At 37.1% G+C, this 23,350-nt stretch overlaps 3 protein-coding genes across 3 annotated transcripts in view; all 3 read left to right on the top strand.

Annotated features, from left to right (window-relative positions):
- The window catches only part of LOC127418180 (uncharacterized), a 446,156-nt gene that overhangs the window by 317,957 nt on the left and 104,849 nt on the right, over positions 1 to 23,350 (top strand). The window lies entirely within an intron of this gene.
- LOC127418174 (gap junction beta-1 protein-like) lies at positions 13,780 to 17,835 on the top strand. The gene is made up of 3 exons (XM_051658622.1): positions 13,780 to 13,881; positions 14,506 to 14,628; positions 15,119 to 17,835. Exon 3 carries the CDS (start codon positions 15,133 to 15,135, stop codon positions 15,958 to 15,960), a length of 828 nt encoding a protein of 275 aa, XP_051514582.1. The 5' UTR covers positions 13,780 to 13,881; positions 14,506 to 14,628; positions 15,119 to 15,132; the 3' UTR covers positions 15,961 to 17,835.
- On the top strand, positions 18,334 to 23,228 carry LOC127418160 (gap junction alpha-3 protein-like). The gene is made up of 2 exons (XM_051658586.1): positions 18,334 to 18,538; positions 19,277 to 23,228. The coding sequence occupies exon 2, from the start codon at positions 19,301 to 19,303 to the stop codon at positions 20,366 to 20,368; it is 1,068 nt and encodes a 355-aa protein (XP_051514546.1). The 5' UTR covers positions 18,334 to 18,538; positions 19,277 to 19,300; the 3' UTR covers positions 20,369 to 23,228.

The following is a 23,350-nucleotide window of genomic DNA, read 5'->3' as shown; positions in this document are numbered from 1 at the left end:
GAACCTTTTTGTAAAGTGTTACCATATTTTTACAGTGTGGGGAATAAACATATAACTGCACAATATAACTTGCAAAAGTGTGGCAAAGGGAACTTAAAATTTTTTTTTAAAAAAAATCTGTATTGTATCGGTATAGGCCAATCTTAGTGTTAAAAATTCAGAGATCGGTATTGGCCTCGAATTTCCTGATCAGTGCACCAATAATGTTGAAGTATTAGGCACTCAAATTTCATACTGCCCCAGACTCTGTATTTTAGGTGATGGGGCGGTTATTATCCTTAAGGGATGGAGGTTGGCTGGAGTGCCCTCATTTCGGGAGTGGTGCACAGAGATGGGCAGGGTGGTGGCATTTAAAGACATGTCAGATAGAAGGCTAGGCACCTGGAGGTATTGAATAGGAAGTGGGACAGCTATTTGACCTTTTTTGAAGGCTCTCGGGGAGGGGCAGTGGAGAGGGATTTATAGCTTTAAGTGTGTGTGATTTATAATTTTTATATATATATATATATGTGTGTGTGTGTGTGTGTGTGTATATATATATATATATATATATATATATATATATATGTACACACACTACTGGTCAAAAGTTTTGAAACACTTTCACATTCTTTATTTTTTATATATATATATATATATATATATATATATATATATATATAGTTCACATTTTAGAATAATAGTAAAGTCATTAAAACTATGGAATAACATAAATGCAACTATGGGAATTATGTTGTGACTAAACAAAATCCAAAATAAATCAAAACTGTGTTATATTTTAGTATCTTCAAAGTAGTCATCCTTTGCCTAGATTTAGCAGAAATGTACTCTTGACATTTTCTCAACCAACTTCTTGAGGTATCACCCTGGGATGCTTTTTAAACAGTATTGAAGGAGTTTCCATCTATGTTGGGCACTTATTGGCTGCTTTTCTTTATTATTTGGTCCAAGTCATACATTTCAAAAACTTTTTTCTTTTATTAAATTTTAGTTTTATAATGAAATAAATTAATATGTTGGCACAATTATATTTTTGTCTACAAAACTAATTTCAAACATTTAAGCATACGCCTTCAGATCAAAAGATTTTTAAGATCATGAGAAACATTTCAGTCAAGTGTTTCAAAACTTTTGACCGGTAGTGTATATCTAATTTTATTGTATTTTTATTGTTATTATTATTATTATTATTTTTTTTTTTTCCCTTTCTTTGTGTGTACTTTAGCTTGGACCACAAGGATGTTTGTTGGGGGCAGGGTGGGGTTGGGGATTGGGAAGAGGAAAGGGAATAATGGGGGTTAAAAGTTGATTCTGTACATATTTGTTTTGTTTTTCTGTTTCATTTGTTGGAATCAAAAAAAAAAAAAGTGTTAATCGGAAAGGATGTCTATGGAGGAGATGCTTCATAACGCTGAATAAACTGCTTTTGTGAGGAAAAAGCTCATCATTTAATGAATTAACCGCCTGTTCGCTAATCTTCAACACTAAACAATGCTTTTGGTGTGAACTGTGTGGAGTTTACTATGAACAAATTGCTATTTTATAAGAGAAGTCACAGACAATTTTACAACCGGAAGGTGTCAGTTTACGGCTCTCTCCATTCATTTGTATAGCATCAGCAAACTGTCATAAAATGCTAGTTGACTGTTATAGCCGTTATGCTCTCTCCAATTATATAACCGCGAAGGATATCTCAGTACTATAACATCTCTGGCCAAAAGTAAAATTGATGGCATTATCAGCAGTATCTAAGGGTGTCTTCAATCTCTCTCTACCTGCACGCGCTGTGTGTGCTCATGTGTACGCGAGAGAGAGAGCGCAAAGGTCGTGAGAAATGCAAAAATAATGCAAAAGTATAAAGACTGACAAAAATAATACGATTGTAATAAAACAATTTTTGTTGGAATACACATTCCCTGCCATGCTTTTGGATTTTGCATAACCGTGATAAGTTAAATATTTCTAGCGGTTTACATTCAGAGACCTTCTGCAGCTGCTTGATGGTCTCATAATAAAGAGTTAACATGTCAACAAGGTATGTTGTTAAAAGAGGTTTTTGCAGTCTTTCAGTGCATGGATATGATGCAGAAATTCCATGAATTTTTTAGATCCAAGAAAAATAAACTCTCACGCAATTGGCCACGTGACAGTCAATGCGCCGTACCTCCATTGAGAAGCAGAATGCTGTGCTTCATTCTGACGCAGTTGTGCAAAGAGGCTCTGGTTGGTGGGGTTTTATGAAGTTTTGCTACAGTTATCAGGGTGTCAAGGTCTTTGGACACTTTTTTTTTTTTTTTTTATCTTGAGATTTTGCTCCTTTGCGTACTTATGTTAGATGAGGACGCTGACATTCTGTCTTACTGGTATTGGCCCTCTTGTGAACTCTGGCACCCCCCTAAGGGGTGAACGGACCCCTTGTTGGGAACCACTGTAGTAGAGGTTTGCGCATTGAGTAAAAATCAATTTTGGGATTTAAGAATTGATATCGAGATTGTTCAAATGAAGATCACAATTAATTGGAAAAACAGTATTTTTACCCATCCCTAATGTTTATTGCAAAGGAATTTCCTCAAACATTCAAATAAAGTGCACAGTGTGCTATGAGCCTAAATAGCTCAGTACATACACTGCCTGGCCAAAAGGTTGCATACTCTAATATTTAGTTGGACCGCCTTTAGCTTTGATTACGGTGCACATTCGTTGTATCAACAACCTTATGCAACGTCACAACATTTATTTTCATCCAGAGTTGCATTAATTTTTGGCCGAGATCTTGTATTGACGAAGGGAGAGTCGAAACACTCTGTAAAGTCTTCTCCAGCACATCCCAAAGATTTTCAAAGAGGTCAGGACTCTGTGGTGGCCAGTTCTTGTGTGAAATGATTCCTCTTGCTCCCTGAACCACTCTTTCACAATTTGAGCCTGATGAATGTTGGCATTTTTGTCCTGGAACAAAAAAAAATTAATTGATGGGATAACCTGGTCATTCAGTACATTCAGGTAGTCAGCTGACTTCATTTTATTGCCGCATAACGTTGCTGAGCCTAGCCTGACCGATTGAAGCATCCCCAGATCATAACACTCATAACTCCCAGATCGTAACTCCAAACGTGACATTTTTTTGGCCAGGTTGTGTAGATCTTCAAATGATAAAATCTCACATTAAAATCATACAAAAATAATCAATTGTCACTGCATATTGTCAGCTGGGTAGGCTGACATTTCCGTGAGGTAAAGAACGCAAGTATTATCATGTGCTTGGAGTCACACTGCTGCGGTTAAATAGCCTCTTTGGGGTGCTTTGATTTTTAAATGGTTTAAAATCAAATGGCATCAAACTTGTCTAATTATTGTATGTAAATATGCATATTAGAGCAAAGGGGAAAACACTGTCGTTTATCAAGCACTGAAACTTTGCTCAGTGATAAACAACCTGGAATCATGTTAAATGGTGTAACAAAGTATTCTTCTTCAGAACGCAGCACAACAAATGTAACAATGCAGGTGTTTCGAGATACGTTTATAAAAGATAAAGTTATTTTCTAACTTGGTGTCAAAAAATGTGGCGGTCTTGCACGAGACACCCATCCAGCATGTGTTAACAGTATATTTAAAAAAAAGTGCAGACGCACAGAAAAGCATGTGTGAACAGCCCCTAGCTCAGCCTATACTTGGAAAAACTGACCCAAACCCGGCGGTTTGTCAGAACTCATCGAGTTCGAGTCGGGCTGAAGACTTGCATTGCACATGTAGAATAACAGAATAATTATTTTGTTATTCGAATAGTGGCGTGTCGAGCGGTTAACCGAATGTTGACTATCCGTGCGCATTCCTAGTCCAGTGAGTAAACCTTGTTTTGAGACGTTCACTTGTGTTATTTAAAGTCCTGCAGCAAGGAGACCCATTCTACACCCAAGTACATCCTGGTTTTGGTGTTAACACAAATAGACCCACATGTCGAGCACTAGCAATGGTAGAGATGGTGCTGAGCTAATTTTTATCATATTTTATTATTATTGTTGGAATAAAACGTCACAAGACAGGATGTTCCCTATAATCTGCCTTGAATCCTCCCATGTTAGTGACCCCCACCCCCCTCAACAAAAGCAAAAGTGGTCTAGTCCATCAGCCAGTACACGGTCCAAATCGAGTACACATCATGATGTACATTGCTTAGTCCGTTAATGTAGTATCTATAGAAATGAATCAGAAATCGGACATTCAAAAGAAAAAGTAGCAGAGAAAAAGCTGGAGTTATCAGACAATAAGTGAGCCATACCTTGAGCCATACCTGTCAGCTTAGGTGAATATTTGTTTGAAATCCATGTAAACATGGTCCAAAATTAACACTTGGCACAACACAAGTGTGAGGAAAAAAATAGCTTTTGGCAAGAAAATAAAACGGAAACATTCACCAGTTGGTAGGTAGCATTATTATCAACTGCATCATTACATGCTTTTCATTAAATAGTGAACAGCAATCAAATGCTTGCTTAGTTAAGTGATGTGCACAATTCAAATCAAACTGTCTTTTAACATCTGCTGCTACTCACGTATCTACTGTATAAACATTTTACTTTAGTGCAAAATTTACCATCATATGTGTATCTCCGATGATGCCTAAATGTTATTTTTCTCCAGATCTCCATAAGATATATGTAAGGTTGCCACCCGTCCTGGATTTTCTGTTTTATGGGCATCTGTCCTGAAAAAAAAAAATAAATAAAAAATTCGAAATGTAAAATGTCCAGGAATTTCAATATTTTCTCGACACGTGTAAAATTAGTATGATGAGCACCTTACCACATGGCTCGCATGGCCGCGCTCAAGAGCCACAAACCTCAATTATATGCACAGTACGCAAAAACGAGCAGCAGAAATGTAGAGTCGATCAAATAAAACTCGAGGTATTATTCTGTTTGCCTGCAAGTCTGGGAGTACTGTATCTAGATGCTTGACTTACAGAGTGAGCTTACAGATGGCGAGCTTTGACTCTGAATGCAACATGTTTGTTAGAGAAAATGTAATGGCTTCCTAATTTGATATTCATATTAGTTGTCGACAGATAAGGGGTTTTCAACGGTCTATTCTTAAACTAGTATAATGAATGTTAATCAAAACCAGGGGTCCTCAAACTTTTTGCTCAGGGCCAGGTCACTCTGTTATGTTTTCATGGCGGGCCGGACTGAGCCTACAGTATTTTTGTCACAGAGATTATTATTCTGCTTTTATTACATAGTAATTTCAACAAAAATCTGTGTGAAATGTTACATTTTAGCCCACTTCATCTTACATCTGTGGATCCATTCATTGGCTCAAAGAACTTGTAATAAATACTCTATCCAATAGTGGTGGTGATTTTAATTCATCTCAGTGACATCTAGTTTATCGATTCATTTATTGGCCATTTCTGCAAATTATGCTTTTGCGCCAATAGATGGCACCAAAATGACCATCTTTTATGCTTTAAATGAGGAAAGAGAGTTATTCGTGATCGGAAAAGTTCTAATTATCATTTATTAAAATTTGCATCTCAACAGTTCTACTAAGAGACTTCAGCACTGCAGAGTGTTTAAGCATCATAAACATTTCCCCACTAATGACAACAAAGAATATCTATCATACTGTGAACTGCTGAGCATGAATTTTTATCCAGGCTAAAACTAGGCTAAAAATAATTATGAGTTTCAATAAAGTCTATGCCATTGTAATAAGTTGTTTATCACTTCATTTTATTTATAAGTCATCCGGGCCCATTTTCTTGTTGAACGAGATTGCCGAATTGAACAAATGACTCGCCTCCTCCACTCGTTTAGTTTCTCAGCAGATCCTCGTTAATGATGACTGATTCATGCATTTAGTTCATGAACAAATGTACCAGTATGTTCAGTTTGTTCATGAATGTGACATCTCATCTTGTTCAGACGACTGACTCGAACTTCAGTGAAGGGGCGTGTTCATTCAGTGGGTGAAACCAATGAGATTCTCCTTTATAGCCTGCACTGAATGATATTGGCTTATGCTATAGTCAGTCTTACAGCATGAAAAGCTGCTCTACCAGTACGGGCCGGTCAAAACATTTTGGAGGGCTGTATTCAGCCTGTGGGCCGTAGTTTGGGGACCCATGATTAAAACATTTATTAAAATGGTTACATTTATTTTATTAGTGTTTATTACAAAGCAGGACAAATGAAAAGGCATATTCATTGCTGTGTTTGAGCTTTAGCAATGGCTATAATTGACCTTAACATGAATATTAATAGTAAGAGAAGTACAGTATGTCATTATATCAAAATATGTTATGGAAATGGGACTGTTTATTTTACACTCCCTTTTAGTTGCTTTACATGTAAAACACCAAACAATTTAGACAAGGAAGTTTCAAGGATTTTATTTACTCAGTGCTAAAGGTTCGTCTCAGTCAGATTTTTTATTTTACACATTTTAATTTCATAACAAAATTCTATCAAATTGTATTTAGTATTCTTAACAAAATAAAAATAAAAAATGAATATTTTGAGTTTCATTAATTTAGTTTAAAATGACAATTCGTTTTGCTGGAATTTTTATATGAAATTGAAATTATACATGATCCATGCGGTAATTTCCATATCAAACAAGAGTAAAAAACATAATATATTTTATTCGTTGTTTTGGTCACTGATAATGTGTCCAGGAATTTTACATGGCCGAGATGGCAGCCCTAGGTACATGTGAAATTTTCCTCACATTAAGCCACCAAAAGGATATGCGGGGAACAAAATCACCTGTCATTGCGCTCCAATGCCTTTGTCTATTTAAAGAGACTGTACCGATTTAGCATGTGTTCTGAGTATCCGTGTAAATAATTGTAAACGATTTATGCATGTAAACAATAAACATGTAACAAATATACACTGATCTGCCACAACATTAAAACCACCTGCCTAATATTGTGTAGGTCCCCCTGTGCCGCCAAAACAGTGCGCATCTCAGAATAGCATTCAGAGATGATATTCTTCTCACAACAATTGTACAGGGCGGTTATCTGAGTTACCGTAGACTTTGTCAGTTCAAACTGCCCCTCACTGGATGTTTTTTTGTTTTTGTCACCATTCGGAGTAAATTCTAGAGACTGTTGTGTTTGAAAATCCCAGGAGATCAGCAGTTACAGAAATACTCAATCATCCATGTGATTATTTAATCAGCCAATCGTGTGGCAGCAGTGCAGTGTATAAAATATGCAGATATGGGACAGGAGCTTCAGTTAATGTTCACATCAACCATCAGAATGGGGAAAAAATTTGATCTCAGTGATTTGGACCGTGGCATGATTGCTGGTGCCAGAGGGGCTGGTTTGAGTATTTCTGTAACTGCTGATCTCCTGGGATTTTCACGCACAACAGTCTCTAGAATTTACTCAGAATGGTGCCAAAAAAACAAACAAACAAACAAAAAAAACATCTAGTGAGGGGCAGTTCTGTGGATGGAAATGACTGGTTAGAACTGAAAAAGTCTACGGTAACTCAGATAACCGCTCTGTACAATTGTTGTGAGAAGAATATCATATCTGAATGCTATTCTGAGATGCGGGTTGGCACTGTTTTGGTGGCACGAGGGGGACCTCCACAATATTAGGCAGGTGCTTTTAATGTGATCGGTGTATATGCAGTATAATAAATGCCGTTTCAAGACATTTATTGATGGAATATACTGAATTTGAACATTTTTCAAAAGCTAAAATGCGACCAATATGATAAACTTATGAGAAAATATAATTTGTAAAATTTATATATTCAAGTTGTACCTAGAAGGGTGACCTAGAATGATAAACAATCCTTTCATAATTAACAGCATGAGCTGAGTGAGAATTTGTTTTATATTTAAGTTAAATGGACATTGTAACCAAAACGTACCTATATGAATTGATATAAAATAAAATCAGAATTGAATCGAATCTGGAAATTTGTAACAATATCCAGCCCTAATTTTAAGTTAATTTTGGACCCTATGTAAATGTCACTTAGCAAGTTAAGACTTTCGAAAATTACATGAGAACAGATATAGACTGAACAACCTGGCACTCTTCTCATTTCAGAAATGTTATGGTGACAACAATTAAATTAATATATGCATATATATATATATATATATATAAAAATTTTGCATAGTGAGGATGTCTTCAAAAATAATGACATAAATAGTTTTCATTTATCACTTAATGTCATACAAAGTCCAGTAAACATAAAAAAACTAAATCAATATTCGGTGTGACCACCTTTGTCTTTAAAACAGCACCAGTTCTCCTTGGTACACCTGGACACAGTTTGTCTTGGTTGTTGGCAGATAGGATGTTCCAAGCTTCTTGGAGAATTCGCCACAGTTCTTTTATCTATTGCTTCTGTCTCTTTATGTAATCTCAGACTGACACAATGTTCAGTGGGGGGTTCTGTGGGGGCCATGACATCTGTTGCAGGGCTCCCTGTTCTTCTATTCTAATCTTTTCTATTTGCAAAAGTAATGTTTGGGAGTCTAACATTTATATTTCCTATTGACACACTAAAGCTGAAGATATAAATAACTTTCCTAAGACAAATGCTTTTGTGAAACATCTTATGTGCCTAAGACTTTTGCACAGTACTGTACATATATTTATGTATTGCTTGATTAAAAAAAATATTTGTTTGAAAATAAAAAGTTGTTTATTACTTTTGAATTAGCACTGTTAAATATCCATCTAAAAATGTTTATACTGGATATTATCCCCACCACAAATCTAAATTGTTCAGGGGGCCCTAAAATAGTTCTGTGACCACAGCCCAAAATTGAGTGCTACACCCCTGCACACGCTCCTCGCTTTAAAGTTTCTGTGCACATCTCTATTCTGTTTGTATGGTATTAGTGTATTACACAGGTGTTTTCAGAGCAGTTCTGTGCTTCACACCTTATCATAGCTCAAGTCTTTTTATTTGCAGATAAACATGGGCAAAACATTTACTTCGTTTTGGTCAAAAGCAATCACTTAATAGTTTTAGTTTTTTGTTTATCATATTACAGTTCAAATTACAATCACAATTTTCAAAATAATTGCAATATGATTTTTTGTCCAAGTCATATAGCCCTTCTTTCACATTTTTGTAATTTAGTGTGTGGTTGTGAGACACAGTTCTCAGTGCTTCCCATCAGATAATTGAGTGAAAAGCATCAATACCATCAGCACATGCAAGAATTTCACAGAACAGTTGCCATCTAGACACAAGTCTTTATTTAATACATGAAATCAGAAGTTCATCCCACAATGCATTTGTGTGTTCTGCCATCATTTCAAACCTGTGACTTGATTCTGTGGAACACAAAGAGTGTTTGGAGCTGACAGTCTCAGTCACCATTCACTTGCATCTGTTTCCATCAATGAAAGAGAATGGGGACTACCTGAGTCAGTTGGGTTTGGAACACATGAAGGTGAGTGAATAACTACACCCAGTGATCTCTGTTGTTGTTTATATGAATGTAGGTGAGGCCGGTGAACGGTGAACTCTGGTCTGTTGAAGCCATCAGCTGGTTTAAAAGTAAAGTGCAGAACAAGACTCTGTATGCCAGACTTCACCCACAAGCAGCTGAAGTTTCTATGGAGCTCTTCATGGAGAAGGGAAAGATCGGTGCCATGAGGTGAAGCTGAGTTGTCACTGAAATATGAAATATTGTGTTATAAACGGTTTTACAGGTCAAATCATTTCAAATGGAAATGCCAATCAGCGCTCTTCCTCCCTGATGAGAAAGTCTTCAGTTGTTTGTGTTTGATTCCATTAGGAGAGGTGACTCACTGTTGGTCAGACTGGTGCAGCATGGATTTGCCCAATATGAGCTTCAGAAGCCCAAGAGATTGAGAACAAGTGAGTGGACCTGTTGAAATGTCATAGATAGATAAAGGACTTCAGTTCTGTACAGTAACAGTCATGAACTTATTCTCCAGGTCATGTCCAACTGCAAACAATACTGCAGTCCTTAGAGTGGGAGAAGTATCTGATTTCCTGTTACTGTCACAACAGGAAACGAAATCACAGCTGTTCACAGCAGTCCCCAGACATGCACTCATACGCAAGGCTGTAAAATAGGATATTTGTGCTGAGAAGTTTACACACAGCAGCGTGTGGATGCTCAGTGCTGCCCTGAAGAAGCTTCTTAACATTTTAAGGAACTGAAGTTACACAGATTATCTTTTTTTCTCTTTTTTTTCCCCTGAATTTATTTATTCAGAATTGAACATCTTGCAGAATTTGTATGTGATTTGCAAAGTAGTCTCATGTGCTTTGGTTTGTGTCTTTTAAAAGGTTACGAGATATAGTTTGTGTTATGGAAAACATTCAGTGATGTGTGTAAAATGTGCTGATTTTTGTTGAAAACGTTCTCTGTCAGAATTGTTCAGAAGATTGTTTGAGTTTCACCCTCATGGGCTCTTAGATAATAATATGTCAGATGTGTGACTGAAGTCTGTATAGTTTTTTTGTTTTTTTTGGAGAACGCTGACCCGGGGTCAGTGTGAGAGAGTTTCGGAGCTTACAGTCTTACATTCCAACCGTTCATTCATCATAATTTCAAACGTTTGGTTTTCTGATGCGTTTTGAACATTGTGCTATATAAATGTAACATTGCTGATTGAAATATGTCTCAAAGGTAACATTATCTAGCTGACTGAGCGATGAGGTTTTGTTAAAATTGTGAGAATGACTTGCGATTAGTCAAGATTGAGTTGAAACTGCAAAAGTATGAAGTTTATATAGCTGTCACAGTTACATTATAGCCTTTAAACTACTAGCTATTATTGCAAAATTACCAAGTATTTTATTTGATTTCTTTTGCATTTATCAAACTGCAGCTGCTTTGAGAGACATTTATTGAAAATGATTTTTACTTTTATGACTGCTTGAGTAGATTATGTGTGAGTGTTCGGTTGAACTTCTTTTTGAAATTTAGTTTCATTTGGGAAAATGACAATAAAAGCTGCTTTGTTATTTTGTTGCGTCATTTAGCTCTACTTCTCTTTCCCAGTCAGGGGAGTTTCAGCTGGTCACTAATATGAACCAGGATGCTTTCCTGCCAAAGATGCCAGTGAACTTACAATAAATGTCAGGACAATTCTGCATGCGGAAGCACACAATGGTTGCCGTTCCTGTGTGTCACACCTCTCAACACTTGACATTTTTGTGCAATAATCTGTCTGAAATCTCTAAAGTATATTTGAAGCAAAATCACTCTTGCAATAATGCTGTTCTGATGAATAGCAAATGTGATATTGTTTTTAAACAACAATAAAGAAAGTTAATTTCAAGTAGCATACAATTCAGGCATTTGATACTGCTATAGTAAATAATAGTACCCTTCAAACACCGGCTGTCCAATCAGATTAGTGGACTGGGAAAAAAAAAATGTTATGACTAAAATGAGACATGGCTCATTTGTATGATTTGAATTGTTTCCAGGGCTATATTATGGACACCAAAGATTGAGGCTGTGTTAGTCTTGATAAGTTATTTGTTCTTTTTAAAACTATATACTTATGAAGTCATAAATTGAAGCTAAATGTCTTAAATTAATAATGTCATAGTTTTCAGTGTTACATGAAGGATTATAGAGCTCTGCTACTGACAAACGGGTGGGTTTTGCATCAGTTTTTAACTTCACGTTTGTGAATAAATGATGCACAAAAAGACAATTTAGGGGCTGTTCACACTGAACGTGTTTTTTCCCTATGTTAACAGGGACTGGACGGACATCTTTTGTCTGCTGCACGGCTTCTTGCTGTTTTTCCAGCGTCTTGTGATGGACCACCGTGTTTTGTAGACACTGTGTCAGGTTACAAAGATGATCAATATTTATAAATGCATCTGGAGACACCTGCATTTTGTGTTGTGCTGCATCAAGATTTTTTAGTGCACGTGTCACAAAGACTCAACATCCTGAAGAAGTTCAGGCTGCAAAGGGGACTTCATGTGACTGTTGCATTGTTACACGATTCCAGATTGTTCTGCATCCAGCAAAGTTTTGACGCTTGATAAACGGTAAACCTTTGTTTTGTTTTGTTTTTTTCTGCTCTGCTCTGGTGTAACGAGTTGTGTTGCGATAAAACTGTGTATGTTTACCATTACTAAACTGTAATGAATGTTGCTTATGATTCCTTAATAACTTAAATACAGTGTATTACAACAAATTTACTTGGAGAAAAATCATAGGGTGAGCGACTTCTGGTTCGGAATCGTACGGGTCAGTTTTGGGCCTCAATTTAAAGGGATAGTTGACCCAAAAATGAAAATTGTATCATCATTTACTCACCCTCATGCCATCCCAGATGTGTATGACTTTCTTTCTTCTGCACAACACAAATGCAGAATTAATTTCTCAGCTCTTTTGGTCCATACAATGCAAGTGAATGGTGACTAGAACTCATAGTAATCCATATGACTCCAGTGGTTTAATCCATGTCTTCAGAAGTGATTTGGCAGGTGCTTTTTATAGGTCCTTTTTTACTATAAATATCCACCTTTGACCAGCCCCAAATAGTAGGTAGCTGAATGTGGATGTGAAAGTTTCTCACCCACACCTGTCATATCATGTTTGATATAGATTAAACCACTTGAGTCGTTTGGATTACTTTTATGCTGCTTTTGTGTGGATTTTGGAGCTTCAAAGTTCTGGTCACCATTCACTTGCATTGTATGGACCTAGAGAGCTGAAATATTCTAAATTTGTGTTCTGGTGAAGAAAGAAAGTCATATACATCTGGGATGAGGGTGAGTGAATGAAAAGAGAATTTTCATCTTGGGGTGAACTATTCCTTTAAGGCCTGTGCCGACCTCTTTACAGCACTTGTGATCAATTTCTTGTTGCATAAAATTTTGAATTGTTTGATTTCTGTCATTAGTGTCAACCAGCAAAAATTATTTCATTTTTAGCAGGTTTACTGAACTGCGATTGGTTGGACAGATCTGCAAACTCAAATCATGGGTTGATCCAGAAGATGACATATTGAAGGACTCAAACAGCAGAGCCATGACATCACAGATATCTGATAGTTTGTCATATGTTTCATATAGGTGGTCTTAACAAGGTCTTTAAATGAATAGTTCACCCAGAAATGAAAGTTCCCAAAGTTGACTCGTGCATCATATTCCAAATCTTCTGAAGGCATTCGATCAGTTTGTATAAGAAACAGACTGAAAGTTAAGTATCAAATCATTGATCAACTCTTAACATAACTGATTTAACAGCACAAATCAAACATGGCAACATGTCAATAACATCAAACCTCACTGGATTTTGTCATAACATTTGGTCACATGACGAGCAAGAACCAATGAGGTTTGATGTTACTGACATGTTGCCATGTTTGATTTGTGTTCTGTTAACAAGAGTTGATCAAAAGTGAACAGTTCCTTTAAATCTAGCTTCATGAATCCTGCAGAAACCTTCACGTCTCTGACTATTTCACCTGAGTTTGAACCCAGAAATATACACAAAAGCCTGACAATGTAATTAAACAAGTCGAGCGTCTTTGATAAATTGTCCAGTGTTTGATAAAGTGTGCACGGGTCAGAATCAGCCCTCACTTCCTCTGCCTGCCAAGCACAATGAATAATGTTGCTGCTATTGTGAATCCACACAGATTCTTTCTTCTGGCCCGGGTGGGCGGAAATCATGGCATTTGATCTGAATTGTGAAGAGTCTTGTTGGCCTCAATAAAGAACGGCATTGTGTGTAAAAGTGTTATATAAGTGCGTGTGACATCTGTGGTGCAGGGTTGTGGCTAGTAGCGCGTCAACGTTTCGCATTTGCAAAGGACATGGTGATCTTCAGCAAGGCCTCTGGATGATTCTTGGACATGTTTGTTCACTATCACAGCTGAAGGTAAACCGTTCTCCAAATCTTTTTATCTAGGGCACACCAGGGCTAGTTGTCACAAGGGCAGTATCTCGGTAACTACAAGGGGATAGCTCATAAAGGTCAGGTGGAGGCAAGCTGTCACGTGTTTTAAATATTTTTAATTTATACAATATATTAATAAAAACATTATTTGCTGGCTAAAACAATGGTTGGATATTTTTGTGCATCACCTTTTACATTTGTGTTGTTTCATGAATTTAGTTTTTCATAATTTTTACTGTTTACATTTTTCAAAGAAGTCTATAATAGCTGTTTTATGACAACATGCCCCAGTAGCAATCACTGCATCTTCAGAGAACTGCATTGTTTTTCCTGGACATAATCGGTGGAAATGTTCAATAGGTTTTATGTTAAGACTTTAGGGTTTGTGTCAACCCTGTTATAATCATTAAAGCAACCCTGAGAAATATTCACTAGAGTGAAAAGTGTGACAACTAGCCGCTGTCTCCCCTACTATAAGATACTTTTTAGTAATCAGTAGTCAAAAATTGGCATATTTCTTGTGAGAGGTAAAGTATACTTTTAAGTAGTTTGCAATGTGCAGAATGGATTTGAGCTTTTTACTCCGGTAAATCCTGAATTGTGTAGCCTTTGTGTGGGCCGGTGACCAGAACACTTATTTCATTCAAATCAAGTGTCCAAATGCCAAGAATACAGACGGCTGTTCATCACATTTGGTCCTGCTACAGCGTCAGCTGCTTCATCTGTCAGGTAAATGACTTGTAATTATTATTTACAGGAAAGATTATTTGTTTATGTGTGTATTGTGATGTTGATTAGGAATAAGTGGGTCCAAATTGAAAATCTGAGATTTAAAATTCTGAATTACAAAATAATTTATTAATTTAATAATTTAATTAATTAATTTGAATTTAATTATATTTATTTATCACACATTATACATTTGCACATATACAGTGAAATTCTTTTTTTCACATATCCCAGCTAAGCTGGGGTCAGAGTGCAGGGTCAGCCATGATACGGCGCCCCTGGAGCAGATAGGGTCAAGGGCCTTACTCAAGGGCCCAACAGTGGCATCTTGGTGGTTTAAATATGAGTTAAAACTAGTTTAAATCTGGAAATAAACAAAGTTATAGGATTTGGAAAAAATGGGAATTTGGGAATATTGTGAATTGATGAAACTGAGCAGAACTGGTGTAGTTGAAGGTCCTTGTCATGTTTTGCATTCTCTTCTCTTTAGTTTTGGACTCAATCATGAATTGGGCGTCGTTTTATGCCGTGATAAGTGGTGTGAACAGGCATTCGACGGGCATCGGGCGCATCTGGCTCTCTGTCATCTTCATCTTCCGGATCCTGGTGCTGGTGGTGGCGGCCGAAAGCGTGTGGGGTGACGAAAAGTCCAGCTTCACCTGCAACACCCAACAGCCCGGCTGCAACAGCGTCTGCTACGACCAGTTCTTCCCCATCTCTCACATCCGCCTCTGGTCTCTGCAGCTCATCCTGGTGTCCACACCCGCCCTGCTGGTCGCCATGCACGTAGCTCATCGCCGGCACATCGAGAGGAAGATCCTGAAAATTTCCGGCCGGGGGAACACAAAGGACTTTGAATCCATCAAGACTCAGAAGTTCAAGATTGCCGGTTCTCTTTGGTGGACTTACATGATCAGCATTCTATTCCGCATCATTTTCGAGGCCGTTTTCTTGTACATCTTCTACATGATCTACCCAGACATCAAGATGGTGCGTCTCGTAAAGTGCGACTCCTACCCCTGCCCGAATACGGTGGACTGTTTTGTGTCTCGCCCAACAGAAAAGACTATCTTCACTGTCTTCATGCTGACGGTGTCTGGAGTGTGTGTTTTGTTGAACTTTGCAGAGGTGGTGTATTTAATAGGCCGTGCGTGTCTCAGATACTTTCAGGGAACAGGAGGGGAATCCAAAGGGCCTTGGCTCTCTCAAAAACTGGCATCCTACAAGCAGAATGAAAGTAATCAGCTGATATCAGAGCACTCGTTTAAGCCCAGATTTAACGTTGGCCGAAAACCGGTCGCTGATAAGAGCGAGCGCTGCTCTGCTTTCTAGACTCTTCAAGACCACTTGATGGTCTCAACCAGGGACGTTTCTAGACATAGGCGAACTAGTCGGTCGCCTATGCAGTCAATGAATAGGCTAAATCCCCCCTCCACTCGCCAACAGGGATCTTGCCTAGGGTTGGGGGGGCTCCAATGAGGCAGCCCACCTGGCAGCGAGTAGGGATATTGCAAATGGCGGAAAAATGGCCAGAAATGGCCCTGGTCTCAACCAACTATCGATAACCCATGGAATGTGGATGTCAGTAATCTTATTAATCTGTCTTCATTGATTTATTTGATTCATTCATTCATTTAGGGGACACTACAGGTGAGAAGTGATCATGGGTAGATAAATGCTGGAGAACTGTCAACTTTTACACATTCAAAATGGTGCAAACATTTGTCTTCTCCCAAAGAGATTGGAGGACTAACAGTATGATCTCACTGGACTTTGTGTTTCATTAACTTCCACTCATGCACATGCGAATGCAAACATACACTGACACTTCAATCACATGTATAAATAATTCAATGCCATTGCATTACATACCAAAATATCAAAGCAAGTGTGATCTGTGTGTCTCAAGTGCTGCTGGATGTTTTCTCAGAACTAACGTTCACTTTTCTGAGTGATTCTTGCTCAATGTCTTTTAATGAACTGGTGTTGTGGTGATTTTTAGTGGATGTATGAAGTTCACACAGGTGTCCCAGAAGAGGAACCAGGTGGAGTTCAACACATTCACTATGGACATCTGAGGCCAAATATTTTGTATTTATTTTGATCTATTGTTTTATAATTTCACACCTAACAAACTTCTTTTTTGTGAAACGTTTTCCTTGAAAAGTGTGCTTGTGCTGTTTTACTTGAAAAATAAATGCCACTTGGTTTGATATTTTGCAATGCAAAGCAAAGACATTTGTACATTTTTAGCATTGCTTAAATTGTCAAATTATTTTAGGGTCCACTGTATGTTCATCTTACACTGTGCACCAAAGTTCAAGTTTATTGAACTCTGACCTGCTAATTCATATAAAAGTTTGACCAGTAAGATGTTTGACCATTAGAGGATCTAAACGTCACAGATTAGCCTCATCAGTACAAATAAAAACTTTAAGGCTGCGTGGTTTGGAGTGTACGTGACTAGTATATTTTAACATTTTGAAATGTTTTTTTGTTGTTGTTACTGTTTATAATTTATTAAAAACAAAAGCCCATAATTTCACATAACGTGAGCACCCATTAAGAATGTTAAATTTTTTGAAGAAAATTTTAAATATTTGAGTGTTTTTACCTCTAAACTGTGCACAAAATGTTCAAACTTGGACTTCCTCCAGAAGTCACCTGTATCAATGTCTGATGTTTAAGTTTGAAATACAAAAGTGCAATCATTTTTTTTTTTTTTTTTTTTTTTTTTGGCCTGTAAGTTAATCAAAGTGCTTCTATATATTGTGTTAAGTTTCTTTGTCATATTCCTGTAATGTTTAATGTAACATCTACAGAAATGTATTTATGAATGTGTATTAGAAAAGAGATTCAAACTTGATGGCAACTTGTGTGTTTTAATAGTGTTTCATGTGTGAACGTCTCTTAAACTTGTTTGTTTCAGTTACATGCGCCAGCTCTGCAGAAAGTGTGTTGAATCTTTAAATTGCTCTTGTGTCTCTTACATGTTTGCAAGCACAAAACTTTTGAGTAGACAGAATCAACTTGACTTGAGACTGCATGATATTTATTTGACTGTAAATGCTTCTTGGTCTCACACAGTATGTCACAGCAGTATGTACCACACAATCAGATAGAACTGACTGGCTGGGAAATAATATTTTCACTTGATGCTGCTTTTTGCTTGTAATATTGTATATTGAACATTCTTTAATAAAATTTGGGATCATTTTAAGGAAATATCAATATGTCCATGTATTTCACTGTAATTTTATTTGATTTATCCATTAATATCTAAGGGGTTAGTACAAATGATTTTTTTTAATTTTTTTTTTTATTATTATTTTTTTTATACAGGTTTCACCTATTGTTCTGAAATGATAAGTGTGATCCAAGTTATTTAATATTGCATAGTCCTAACATTTGCAAAGGGACAGATTTGTTTCTTTATCTAATACATTATTCACAGCAATCATGACATATCTGTGCTTTTTAAACTTATCTAAGGCCCTCTGTATTGGTCAAGATTAAGATCAGTATAGGTTGTCAAATGTCTGTACACTTTTAAGTCATGTCCTCTGTGACAGGAGACCTGTGTGCTATAATTAGAACTGACCTTGGGTCAGCCTAGGCCTTTCTCATTGGTAAACTACTGTGTCACTTTAAGTAACTAGCAAGTAGTGTGGTTTTGGACTATATCTGAGCCTGAACCATATTTAACCCTGAGGGAGACGGCACGTCAGTGGAGGACTGATCTCTCTGTGTTTTTGATTTGTGAAGCCACACATGTCTGTGGACATGATCATTTGAAGTGCACATTTCATTCTCTTTGAGGGACTTTCTTTTAAAGGGCTCGTGTGAATGAGCTGCATGGATCCTCTCTCACGGTTCCTGTCCCACCATTGGAGATGTGCTCACTGAAAAGGTTGGTACAGCTCAGTGAATTATCCATGCATACATACAAAAGTGTTTAAAATCTTTGTTTTTTATTTGGTTTCTTTCAATCTAACACATCTTAACACTAGGGTTTAACCAAACATGAAATATCACCATGAAATAACATAACTTTTCAGGTGTGCATATCTGTGTAGAATAAACTTGAAATAAACTTCTCAGTATTTTAAAAGTTATTATTATTGTAAGGATGTATAAAATATCCTTAGAGACAAATTGCCATGGGAGTCATAACCACTTAAATATTACAACAACAACAACAACAACAAAAAATGTGTGTCTCTCAGTATGAAAGTTATTTACTGTTTTCTCTTACATACTGAACCTGAAAAAAGATGATTTACATTTGAAACATTACATTTGTTCCTTTAGAGATCCTTATTGTCCCCACTGAACTAAATCAGCACAAATATGACATACAGCACAGATATTTGGATTGTTTTTTCTCAGCATTTTAGAATTGATGTAATGTACCGAACTGTATGTCCAACAAAAGGTTATAGACAGAAACCTTGTAAATAATAATGGGAATTAGTGTTATTGTTGTTTTTATTGAATGATTGAATTATTTGTTGTTACTGAAATATACAAATATTGTCATAGACAATAGAGGGCCTTGGAGTCAAAAAGGGTTAAGAACTGCTGACTTACAGCACCTTAAATATATATATGTGATGGTGCCTGAGCATGTACTGTATGTGTTTTCCAGAGCTAGTCCAGGAATCTGGAAACAATGGGTGACTGGAGTTTGCTGGGGAAGCTCTTGGAGAGCGCTCAGGAACATTCCACTGTGGTGGGCAAAGTGTGGCTGACGGTTCTCTTCATCTTCCGGATCCTCATTCTTGGCACAGCGGCAGAGAAAGTGTGGAGCGACGAGCAGTCGGGCTTCAGCTGCGACACCAAACAGCCCGGCTGCCAAAATGTCTGCTACGACAATACCTTCCCCATATCTCACATCCGCTTCTGGGTGTTACAGATCATCTTTGTGTCGACTCCAACGCTCATATACCTGGGCCACATCCTGCATTTGGTGCGCATGGAGGAAAAACACAAAGAAAAAGAGAAGAAACTCGCCCAACAAGGAAACAAACAGCCCCTCATTGAAGAGTCCAAGTCAAGGAAGTTTCCTATTCGAGATGAACAAGGCCATGTGCACCTCCAGGGAGATATTTTGCGCACATACGTCTTTAACATCATCTTCAAAACATTGTTTGAGGTAGCTTTCATTGTTGCACAATATTTTTTGTATGGATTTGATCTGAAACCGCTCTATACGTGTGACCGACCACCTTGCCCCAACACCGTCAACTGCTACATCTCCAGACCGACCGAGAAGACCATCTTCATTATCTTCATGCTTGTGGTGGCCTGTGTGTCTCTCATTCTTAATCTGTTGGAAATCTATCACCTGGGCTTCACAAAGTGCCATCAGAGCCTGAGGTACAGAAAGACAGCATTGTCTCCTGGAACTTCCTCTAAAGCACCTAGTGAACCCGTACTTCCATTTATCCCCAATTGTAACTATTTTCATGGGCATCAGCAGCATTACCAACCTCCCCCAGAATACAGTCTCTCCACCGCAGCTGTAAAAGGTTCTTTCCTACTGTATAACAACAAGACAGCTTACAAGCAGAACAAGGATAACTTTGCAGTGGAGAGGAATGTCAAACCAGAGAAATGTGACCTGACATTATACAAGGCGTTGGGTGTAGTCGCTGGATCACTATCAGATCACCAGCCAAAGCCAAACCCCACTGCAAAACACGTCAACAAGACCAGAATAGATGATCTGAAAATCTGATGCCCGAAACAAAAACCGAACTGGACAATCTGATATCAAGTGTATCAGAAGGACTTAATTAAATAATAATAATACAAATTAATACAAACTCAGATTTTACTTTAATTATGAATATTTTGGGGGTCAGCAATCCCAAAGTCCTTCACTTTGCATTCATATAATGGAATGATGCAGATAACATTTTGCATAATTGGAAGATTTGTGAAGGTTTTGTGACCTGAAGCTAAGCGCACACACTTTGCACATTTAAAGACTCTTTAAATGTCCTTGTTTTCTGTTGTGTTGGTGCACACTTTACTAAACTAATCATAAACTTTATTAATTACAAGACAACTCTCCTCCCTAACTTACAATCCCAAAATTTGTTCTCACAAAACTTTAGCACATAGCAATACGAGAGCTGATTCCAACCAAAATGACAACAACATTGTTTGGCTTCCAATTCCCAATGTCATGTGCCTTCATCTTGCATTTTTTCACTCTCTTGCAATTTCATTGCTCATTGCTGCTCTCTCACTTGTCTGGACAGTATGCACACCTGCCGACTAGGGTTGGAAAAATGCATCGATGCATCGCGGTGCATCGAGCTATCAAAGAAATTTCAAGGCATCGATTACTACATTTAAGAATCGATTATCATATACCCAATGTGTCAGTCTCAGATGGATGGATGGATGGATACTGCCGAGTTTGGCTGTCTGTGTCATTCAAAACTGTTTGCATCCATTTGACCAACGTAGTTCATTCTTGTTGCCGATATATATATATATATATATATATATATATTGTGCTAATATTGCTTTTGTATCTCCATAATATCTCCATAAATCAGTTTAACCATGAATAGAACTTTGTTTATATAAATATGACTGGTGGGCAGACATTGGCTGCGAATGAAAACACTCATTCATTCATTCTCTTTATAGTGAATGCCACAGAATAGGGAGCGAATTCAGACTGTTCTGAAGGGAACTAACCAGTTGATTACAATCACCTGTGATTGGTCAATGACATGCAGCAGCTGTGAAAAGATCAAACATTTGTATCTTACATTTGTGTGCTACATACAGTCCTGCATGAAAATGCGATTTAATTCTCGTGAACGGGCTTGACAAGCGGATGTGTCTCTGTTTAGCCGCCTAGTGCCTCTTTCTCTATTCCAAAATGAATAGGGAACTCACGGTTACATCCTGTTTAACCGCCTTTCCATGCTACTAATAGACTGTTTTTCATTCTATGACCCTGCCGAGCCCGCTCTGTTAAAATCCTGGAGTTGTATCTGCCTGCACATGCCATTTCATCTATAATTACTGGTTTCAGATTTCACAATGTTTCATGATGCATCGTAATTGTTAGGTAGAGAATTGTAATCAAATGGAATCGTTGTCAGAGTGAATCATCACACCCCTACTGCCGACTGCTCGGCCAGATTTCAATCAAGTGTAAGATTTATTGTAGCACCTGCGAGTAGTTGCAGCATGTCACACATTTATGCACACAAGAGCATCAGCAATGGGCACACACTGGCTACAATCCAGATATTTTTTGAGGCAGACTAGTTGCAGACATTAAAACATCAACAGGCAATAAGCTTCTGTCTTATGTTGTACTCTTGGTTTAAGTTCATTGGGAAAAACTTTTTGGGAATGTTTCTAATATTTTTGGAACAGATGTATACTAAATCAGTCATTTGAATAGTTGAACAACCCAGAATGCTCTTTGAGATTTTGATTAGTAGATACAGTATATTAAAGTAGAATCAAAGTAACTGCTAAAAGAAAACCAGGTAAAGAAAATGAATCTAACAACAATGCTTATCATCAAAAATGTAAGTGGTACCATTTTATTTACAGTTATATTATAAAAAATAAAAAAATTCAAGTTCATAACAAATGTTCTTATATGATGTTAAATTCATATTTGATCATGAGTAGTAACATTTCATTGAAACTTCTACATACAGTAAATGTTTCCATATAATACACAGTACAGTTTGCGCAATTCTTTATGCGCTCTTTTGCACAAACGTGATTATTCAATAGCAGGCAAATACTGTATGTGTTGGCTATGACTATATATGGTAAAGAAATAAAAGAAAAAAATCTGAACAGTGTCAAAATTAAACTAAATACAAAATATCTAGTAATTAATTTCACCTCAGAGGAAAGAGCCCAGTCTGAACAGTTAAATTTAGCCAACATCTCAACGTACACTGCATTCCAGCTTTCACCTCCTATGTTGAGTAGCACTTCAGAGATGTCCACTCTAGTGTTATTATTAGCTCACAGATGGCAGGAGACACACAGTTCCTGAGTAACAGGACACAAGTCAGTGGCTCAACAATTAATATTTGCTACATTAATTGAGAACAATTCAACTGCAAAACCTTTAAAGTGAATTTGTAGTCACTGCATTGACTACATAAAATTGGATCTGTTGATGTGTCTGGTATATGACTGTTAATATGACACTGAGTTTAACTGGAGAGTTTTACCTGTGTGAACAGCTTGACTGACATGAATACATCAGCTTTAAAGATCCATTGTAATTACAGAGATGCTTTTTTATGTGTCAGTTAATGAAACTGTACAGTCAGTATGAAACTCAACTAACTGTAATATAGACTAAACCAACTTTATATTAAGTATTGCATTAAAGTCAATTTCTTTTGGAATAAAAATTAAAGGAAATGAATTGCACAGCAAATAACAGAAACTCTCTACAACAAACTTGCAGTGACATTACATACACATGAGTTGACATGTAATTCTTTTGAGAAGTTGACCTGTTCTGTGGTGTGATATGTTAAACTAATCGAGAGACTACATGAGAAATCATGATTAAAATAAAATAAAAATTCCATGAACATGTTCAACTTGCCAGATGTTTAGCTAATTATTTAGGCATGTTTAGTCCTATCAAATATTACAATGAGGTCCATGAATGGTAAAAACCAGAGATGTTCACAAGTCTTTCATCTGA

This window comes from Myxocyprinus asiaticus, chromosome 27, assembly GCF_019703515.2.
Source record: "Myxocyprinus asiaticus isolate MX2 ecotype Aquarium Trade chromosome 27, UBuf_Myxa_2, whole genome shotgun sequence".
Classification (NCBI taxonomy): domain Eukaryota; kingdom Metazoa; phylum Chordata; class Actinopteri; order Cypriniformes; family Catostomidae; genus Myxocyprinus; species Myxocyprinus asiaticus.
This window is presented reverse-complemented; position numbering and strand designations above follow the sequence as displayed.